General features: G+C 36.1%; 1 protein-coding gene across 1 annotated transcript; it reads right to left on the reverse strand.

Moving 5' to 3' along the window:
* Positions 957 to 2,262, reverse strand: LOC109950744. The gene is made up of 2 exons (XM_020570761.1): positions 1,874 to 2,262; positions 957 to 1,622 (listed from the first exon to the last, which is right to left on the reverse strand). Exons 1-2 carry the CDS (start codon positions 2,189 to 2,191, stop codon positions 1,554 to 1,556), a joined length of 387 nt encoding a protein of 128 aa, XP_020426350.1. The 5' UTR covers positions 2,192 to 2,262; the 3' UTR covers positions 957 to 1,553.

The raw sequence follows: 9,786 nt of genomic DNA on the forward strand, positions 1-9,786 counted from the left end.
ACTTTGGGGCAAGGTTAATTCTAACAGCGAGAGGGAATTACCAAAAGGTGAGAGTTTACGAAGGCATCAAAAGGTTTGAGGAAGGGTGTATGTTTCATGTTTATAAATGTTATTGTTCAAGGACTCAAAATAAAAGAAAATATTGCCTTTCATGCTTATATCCAAACGATTTTAGTCCTTCAGTTTCGAGGGCCCCCAAACTCCATGAAAACCCAATTTTTTCTTATGTATCAACTACAATATTAGTTATAGTATAGCTCTATATAATCTTGCATTTATGGTACTGGCCCTCCCCACATATTAGCTTCTAGCTCCGCCACTGCCTCTCTCTCTCTCTTGACTGGAAAATAGGACAGCCACATTCCCAATTTCACAGCGATGTTCCGTCACCATAACGACCTTAAGCGATATTGGGAAAGGGTTTGAGAAATGATGAGAGAGAGATTAAGGCCTAGGGTTTAGAAATGGGCAAAGGGGGTTCTTCTTGTAACCAAAGTTGTTCTTTTTGACCAGTGAGATTTCTTAAGGTGATCACCAAAGACGTCAATATAAATTGTCAAACCTCGTTAAATTGTTTTGTTCTCGTGGTTTGCTTTATTTTGCGTGTTGTGTTGGTTTATCAATTTTTGCTAGTTTAGGTGTGTGTGCTTATCACAGTCCATTGCTAACAAGATCTCGGCGTGTTTTTACACTAGTCGAAAGCTCCTATGGTTGAATAGAGTTTTTATATGCTTTCAGATATTTAGATTTTATTTTCATTTGCTCAAGTTATTTACCTACCAATATTAACATTTGTCATTAAATTTTGATTCAGACTAGATTTATGCTCTATAACCAGTTCATCGTACTTCATTGTTTTCATTCTTTAATATAGTTTAGTTCATGTTTTTATATTGCACTAGATATAAATTGTGAATCCATTTCGCCATTGAAGGCGTAGAAAAAGATCGAAAATGAACAAATTCATTTCTCAAAGCACAGTGGCTTGGTTTGAAGTCAGGTTCCTGAAATCGTAAGACTTATTAATGAGTCATTTCGCAGTACTAATAGTCGCACGTTTGCATTTAACACAATTTTGGTGACTTTCCTTTGGCTAGACAGATTTGGAATAGATACTCTGTTTTTTTTTTTTTTTTTTTCTGTCAGAAAAATAAGTAGGCAATGCTTCTGGTGGCAGGTAAGCAAGAGCAAGTTGATCCTGGCAGAATATAAATCCTTGCGTACGTGTTAAAAACACAACTTTACTTTTCAATTTGACATGTTGCAAGTAACTTGTAAAACTTTGCTGAGAACAGTTTGCTGCCTATCAAATAAACGGGTTCTCAAAATCTATGCATGCCACTGCTAAGCTAAAATTATGCATTTCATTCTAGAGACGAAGTTGAGTTCTGTCAAATATAGTCTTTCAAGTTACACCCACAACCACACAGTCCAGTACCTCATACAAACTCAAAAGCATACAAAAACAAATGGAGAAAATAAAGAGGAAAAAGTGGGGAAAAAGAGAGAGGTATATGTAATTAATAGGCTTGTTGACCCACATCATAGGCCTATTAATTGATCTGCCCACCTCCCCCCGTGGTTATTGGTTGTCTAACAACCCTTGAGCTTGCAGCAACTTCCTGCACATAAAAACACATATATATACATGTGCATTAACTTAGAACATATATATCGTATTTAATGTACCCAGTATCAGCTGAAGTTTATCTTCTGGTATTTGTTTTCTTAATCCTGGAAGAGGTTTCAAGTACGAATCACCTTTCGGTGCTCAATAATAAATAATAATAAAAAGAACTTGATGTCTGCAAAGTGAGAGAGAGAGAGAGAGAGAGAGAGAGAGAGAGAGAGAGAGAGAGAGAGAGAGACTAACAGAGGTTTGTTTAGTAGTTGAAGATGGAGCTGGATCAGCTTCTGTTGTGTCTGTTGCTGTGACTGATGGATCTGCAGCATCATCTTGTAGCTCTGCTTGGGAGGTTGAAGGAGCAATTTTATTAGGGTTTGTTTCAGTGTCTTTTTGCCCATCATCTTTTTCCTCCTGTGCTCTATTCTCAATACCCAAACACTTGAAAAAGGCCCTAACTGCTTCTTCAAGGAAGTGGCATGGGTGTAAGTAGAAATTATAGGAAACACCTCTCATCTCTTTCACCTCCGCCTCCCCATCATCAGTTGATACTTGTGAGTACTCCATTTCAACAAAGTCCTCTTTTTTTTCTTCTTCTTCTTCTTCTTTTTGTGTTTCAGACAGAGAGATTCACCTACTTCTTTAATACCCTCTTAAATGCTTCTGCTCTCCTTCAGCTATTGCTTTGAATACCTGTTTTCTTTTCAGTTTTCACAAATGTACAAAATTGCCCTTCTCTTTTCTCTTCTATTACATAACTTTGCATAGATCTTCAGAAATTAAAGTTGTGGGAAAAATAATTAATCCGTAATGTATGCGAATGTGACTAAAAATCTACAACATGTCTTTTGGAACACATCGAATGAGGTATGATGAGCAACTAATTTTATGTGCCATGCAAATTTAGTTGGATTGCTAATTCTACGAAATGAATCTCCTGGTGACTCGCATAAGATATATGACTGTACTTTATGATATCTTTGGTTTAAGTGATTAATTGGCTGTGTGGCTCTTGTAATCGAGTTTTTTCGTTTTTATCAACGATATTTCTATAGTTTGACAAAAAAATAAGAAGATATTATTAGCAAGAGAAAAGCTACTAAATCAAATGGCACTACTACAAAAAGTGAAAAAGACGACCAGAAAACAACGACGGTCTAAGTGAAAACCGTCGTGGTTTATAAAAAGACGACGGTTCTAAAAACACCGTCGTGTAATACAACCTTAGACAACTAAAAAATGGAGATTCAAATGGCTGTTCAAAAACAACGACGTACATAATTAAACAACCGACGTCTATTTGAAACAGATTTCCGCAGTGTAAAATCAATGCCAACAAAGAACGGCAGAAGTTATGAATCGACCGACGTAGAAAGTAAAGACGACGATTTCAATAAAAACTGCCGTTTTTACTCATAAAATAACACGACGAGGTTTTCGTATAAGACGCCGTATAATTACAAACAAATCCACGGCTTTAAAATACAAAATATCGCCGTATTAAATTAATTTACAACGACGGAAAATATAAATATATCGACGTCATTCTCGTATAGTTCTACGACGTTATCTTTAAATCGTACAATAAAATGTAACGTCGTATTTATTCATTTTATACGTCGTACCTTTAATTTTAACGATCGTCTTAATAAGAATTTTTGTTAACAATTTTTTTCTTTGATTTTCTTATCCTACGTCGGTAGATCTACTTAATGACAAGAATTGAAATAACCACGACGGTTTATATAGAACACCGCCGACATAATCAGATTTGTCTAAGATCCCAAGGGTTATGAAATCTTACCAGATGGAACTCTGTTCCACATCATAATCTTAACAGATGACACATATTTGCAAATATTGCGTCGTGTTAGTTTATAAATTCTAGAACATTAATTTCCCTCATTTTAAATTTCCTCGGGAAAGAAAAATCTATTTATCACGCTTTGGAATTGAAAACTAAAACTGAAAGAATACGGGAAAAAAAACTCTATTTATAATTTAAAAATAAAATCCACGTCGGTTGTAGTACACTTAACGACGTTTAACAAAATAATCTACGTCGGTAATTATAAATCTACCGCCATCTTAACTTAATATAGACGACGAGAAAAGACGACGGTAGAACAGAAAACCGCCGTTGTTTCAGTTTCTTTAACATATCTTTCTTATCTCCCAGAAACTACTGATTCAATTGCTCATGCTTTAGAGGCCATCTGAAGCCATTTCTATTCTTTATCGCATTCTTGAAACCCATCTTCTTCTTCTGAAGCTCTACGGATAAAGGAAGAGGCTATCACAAATCCAACGGATCTTCTTAGGCAAGAAAATCAAGCAGAGGATCAGGCACATCTGATCTTCAGATTTCCCTGAGAAGCGAACTTTCCTTCGACAGCGAGTGGAGGCCAGGCTTGCATCTCTTTTGATGGAAAGCAAGGAGTATTCAGAAGCACTAAGTGTCCTATCAGGCTTGATCAAGGAAGTGAGAAGGCTAGTTGACAAGCTTCTTCTTGTGGACATATATTTGATGCGAGTAAGCTCAATTTCTCTTTGAGAAAACATCCAAATTATTGTCTTTGAGACATGAGAGACTGAAAGAGGAAGAACTTGGAACCTTAAATGTAAACCGAAAATGAATGAAAGCGACAAATTTATAGAATAAATTTTTAAAACCAACGGCGGTCCTTACAAAAAAACCGCCGTTTAAATTGTAAAATCAACGTCGGTATGATCGACGTATATTACAGAAATCTACGTCGGTAAATTAATAAAAACGACGTGTTAAATAATCTACCATGACGCGAGTTATTACTTATGTACTTTAATTTTTGAGTTTACTACGACGGTACCTACAAACTACTGTCGTATTTATTTACCACGTCCGAAGTTAAATGTACCGTCGTATTTTGTAATTTATACGTCGTAGTTATATGTAACCGCCGTATTATTTTTTTGAAATGGTTTTATATGTAAGCAACTTTTCGTCTACTTGACTTACACATTAGTTGTTTTTATATTCTTATTTTATTTAAATCTGTCATCCAAAAAAGAAATTTTACATATTGCAGAATATTAATTTCCTTCGTTTTAAATTTTCTCCGGAAAAAAAACTCTATTTATAACGCACTGTAATTGAAAAATAAACTGAAAGGTCACGGGAAAAAAAAATTCTATTCATAATTTAAAAATTAAAATCCACGTCGGTTATATTAAACCTAACGACGTTAAATGAAATGATTCCACGTCGAACGAAAAATATTGCGTCGTGTTAGTTAAAAACGACGTAGTTAAATGTAACCGCCGTATTATTTTTTTGAAATGGTTTTATATGTAAGCAACTTTTCGACTTACACATGCACTGTTTCCAAACCCGATTAAAAATTTCAATCTCCCAGAGAAACCTTTTCGTCTTTTTTCCTTGTCAGAGCATTGTCAGAGTTTCTCATCGTCTTCCTCTCGTCTTCTTCGTCGTCTCTGAACTTAAACATCGATCATCTTCCTCTTGCTTTCATTGCACGCAAAAGGTAAGCTTTCATTTTCACTATTTTGGTTACTGTTTTGCATGCTCATACGTTTTTTGTTTGAAAAATCTTTTTACCTTTTTTCTGGCCAAAATCATTTTACTTCTTTCCAAGTTTGATAAAATATACAGACAAAGAGGGAAAGTTTCCAACTTTGAAGACAACTACCTCAACTAAATAAGACGACGGTAGACCACGACGGTTCGTCAGTTGTTCTAGCGTCGTCTGAAAATTGACAAAGTTGTTTTTAAAATAATAGTCTTTTTTTATATGCTTGTTTAATTGCAGGTTTGATTTCTCTGAACAATGGTTTTTTTTTTTCCCTTATTTGATAAAATATAAAGAAAAAGAAACTAGGGTTGGTATCTAATATAGACGACAAAATATCTTATTGTTTTACGTCGTGTGAATGTTAATACCACGACGGTGTATTACTATTGACGTCGTATGAACATAAATACCACGACGTTATATAAATAATAGTTTTACCACGACGGTGTATTACTATTGACGTCGTGTGAACATATATACCACGACGTTATATAAATAATGGTTTTAAACATTTATTACGTCTGAGATTATTTCATTGCGTCGTCTAAAATCATATCATACGTCGTATTTTTTTAATACCGTCGTTTGTGTTCTTAATGTTTTCCTGAAATATTTTCACTTGCAGTTTTGTCAGTTAAAATGGTTTCTCAACAACAAACTAAGGATTCTGGCTCCAAGAAGCTTGGAATGGTAGCTCCTCAAGACAAGTCTTCGAAGGAGATGAAGTCTTCGAAGAAGATGAAGTTTGCTTCATCATCTGCTGAGACAGAACCTACCAGCCAGACAACAATCTCTGATGATTCAAAGACTGGTCGAGGTATGAGCACAATGCCTCGTGTTGTGAAGAGAAAGCTTCAGAAACTGAGGCCAATTGTTGAGTACAATAAAAGGGGGAAAGGTGTTGGCCAAGCACATATTGAGATGCAGTCGTATATTGGTGTGTTGGCACGCTCCAGGATCCCACTTGTGGACAAGAAATGGTCCCAAATCCCCAAGGATATAAAGGAGCAGATTTGGGAAGCAGTTGACATGGCTTTTGTCGTAGGCCAAGGGGGCAAGACCTCTGTTTTAGCTTCTGCTTCCAAGAAATGGAAGGATTTCAAGTCTACACTAACGAGGCATTATATCCTTCCATACACCAATGACAGGGAGAAATTAAGCCAACCCCCTGAAACATATAAATTCATAGAGAAAGCACAATGGGATGTCTTTGTAGCTTCAAGGCTATCCAAAGATTTTGAGTCTGTGCATTCTCAACATGCACAGATTAGGGAGAAACTCGAGTACAATCATCGATTGTCTCGAAAAGGATATGCTGGATTGGAGGATCAATTGGAGGAAACCATGCCTGGGGTAGAAATTGATCGATCTACCTTATGGAAGAGAGCTAGACAGGACAAACATGGTAACATCCCTGATCCAAAGGTGGCAGAGAAAGCAAAATTAATTGTAAGCCTACTATCACTCTGTTTTAAATTTTTATTAAACTGTGAATTATTCTTATTACGTCGTATGTTATATTTTCCGTCGTGTGAATGATATTACCACGTCGAGAAGTTTTTAAAAACGTCGTTAAAGGTCTAAATAGGAATCACTACTATGTTTTCTGTAATTATAGCATAAGACGTCGGTGGTTCATTTTGGCGTCGTTTGAATGATATTACCACGTCGAAACTTTTTTAAAAACGTCGTTAACGGTCTAAATAGGAATCACTACTCTGTTTTCTTTAATTATAGCATAAGACGTCGGTTGTTTATTCATTTCGTCGTTTTAAATAAATAACCACGTCGGTATAACTACCGTCGTGATAAGTTATAATAACGTCGGTTTATACGTTATTGCGTCGTGTGAAATTATATAATACGTCGTTTGTACATAAATAACCGTCGTGTGTTTTTTTGTTTATTTTTTTTTAGGATGAATTGCAGAAACAAGTCTCGGAAGGCAAAGTCAGAGTAGATGGCAGCAATGATGTGCTGACCATGGCTTTGGGCCCCGAGCATCCTGGCAGAGTGAGGGGAGTTGGTGCTGGTGTTTCCCCAAGGCAATATTTCAATTTGCCCAAACCACAGAGGGTGAGCTTTGACGACCGTTTGAAGGACAGTTTAAGAGTTCTCCTTCAAGAAGAGACTAAAAAGATGGAGGCTAAGGCAAGGGAAGAGGCCTTAAGGATGGAGGCTAGGACAAAACAATTGGTAGAGGCTGAGAGGGAGCATTTCCTGAGTCAGCTTTCCCAATTAATTCCCAATTTTGATCCAAGCATGCTTAAACCAAGAATTAGCCAAAGCCCCAAAAATCCAATGTCTGACAAAGCTAGCTGCTCTGGAGGTGATGTGAGATCCCTACATTTGGAGGATGATACTGCCAAAATGGGGAAACATCAGCCAGATGAAGAGAAGGAAGAAGAAAAAAGAGATGAAGAGAAGGAAGAAGAAAAGGAGAAAGAAGATGAAGAAAAGCATGACGACAAGGTATGTTCACATAACTTTGCCTTTTTTATTTGTTTTTCAAAATTTCAGACGTCGATATTTTTATTTAATCCGTCGTTTGTTTAAAACTTAGACGGCGGACTTTTTTTAAGACGTAATAAAATATTTAAACGACGGTTTTTGCACCGTCGTTTAAATGGTTTCAGACGACGCTTTATTCATAAAACCGTCGTCTTTATTGAATTACCACGACCGTTTTTTTACCGTCGTTTAAATACTTTTAAGACGACGTTTTATTCCTTAAACCGTCGTCTTTATTGAATTACCACGTCATTTTTTTTATTTCTTTAAACAGGTTATTGAAGTTGGTGCTTATTCAAATATGGAGGCGCCATCTTCTTTAAAAACCCTTTGTCGTTTTGTGGAAACGACACTCCTGCCTGAGGATAAGACACTCCAATTTACAATTGATAAGGAGGTGTTTGGTGGTGAGCGCGATACCTTCCTCCTGCCTGAAGATATTACACAATTTGCAAGCATGGAAGAAATTGGAGCTACTGTATTGGCTGTATATATGAGGTTTGTACTTCTAAAATAATACCTCGTTGGTTTATATATTGCGTCGTCTTAACTAACTAACCACGTCGTCTTAACTAACTACCGTCGTGATAAATATATTATAACGTCCTCATCTATTTCAGTACGTCGTGTTTGTTTGTGCTGACTTGTTTATATTATTTTATGTATTTAGGTACTTGTGCTGACTTGTTTATATTATTTTATGTATTTAGGTACTTACACGATGTTTTGAAACAAGCCAATATGTGCAGCATGGTTGGCTTTATCGACTCTGCTACAGTTAGTGCCAACTCTGGCACAATAACTGAAAGATCACGACTGGTAGCAGCTCGACTTCAGAAGACAGACGGTGAACAGATTTTCATGATGCCTTACAATCCAGGGTTAGTCTCCTTAGGATTTTGTTTTTATGATTTTCAATAAATGACAGCTTATAAACTAACCACGTCGGTGTTTTATTTTATTTAGTCGTTTGAAACTACTAACCACGTCGGTATTTATTTATCGTCGTGATAAATATATAATGTCGTCGTTATCTACTTTATTTCGTCGTGTGAAATACTATAATACGTCGTTTTTGTAAATAATCGTCGTTTTTATATTAATTTTGTGCAGCCGTCATTGGATCTTGTTGATTGTAAGAGCAAAGAAGGAGACCGTCTATTTTCTGGATCCTCTGCCAGGTCATCGTGTGGTCGACGAAGAGGCGAAAAACATCGTGAACAGTGCTTTAAAAATATATAATACCCACATAGCCCGAGCAGGACGTAAAAATGTAATTTGGAAAACTCTCTCAGGCACACCCAAGCAACCCAGCAATGTCGAATGCGGGTATTATGTGATGCGCTTCATGAGGGACATCATCATGGATCCTTCCTTGGGGTTTGAGAATAAAGTAAGAAGAAATTACCTTCATACATTTCACGTCGTTTTTTGTATTATCAACGACGGTCATGTAAAATTAACGTCGTTGAATGGATATACTACGTCGGTTATGAAAAATATCGTCGTCTGTGATTGAATTTCTTTTTATTTATAAACCCTAATAGTCATTGTTTATGCAGTATGCCAAGGGAAACCAGGAAGCTTCATACCCCCAAGAAGCCATTGATGAAGTCCGGAATGAATGGGCAGAGTTTGTTTTCCAAATTATTAAACAGGGCAATTATTGAACACTTGATATTTATGTATAATGTACAAATTTTCTCTATAATATGTAATGTAAAAATTTGTTGAGGTTTTCTTAAATTAAAAAAAAAACAAACATACAAATTGCTTAACCGACGTGTAATACTTTTCCAACGACCTAATAAAGTCAAAAACCGTCGTATTTTGTTGTTTCGTGTTTTAAACAAATACGACGTAAAAATATAGTTAGACGACGTTCTTTGAACAATTGAGTCGTTTATGGTTTACAACATCTTCAATTTCTTAAGGGTTCAGGGTATCATCGACGACGTTTATGTAACGACAGCGGTTAAGTCGTGGAATATATATTTTACGTCGTATAGTTAAATAGCCGCCATGGTTTCTCATTTTAACGACGTCATTTTAACGACTTAGTAGTCTATTACAATTTAC

The sequence above is a fragment of the Prunus persica genome, chromosome G8, assembly GCF_000346465.2.
Source record: "Prunus persica cultivar Lovell chromosome G8, Prunus_persica_NCBIv2, whole genome shotgun sequence".
NCBI classification, from domain to species: domain Eukaryota; kingdom Viridiplantae; phylum Streptophyta; class Magnoliopsida; order Rosales; family Rosaceae; genus Prunus; species Prunus persica.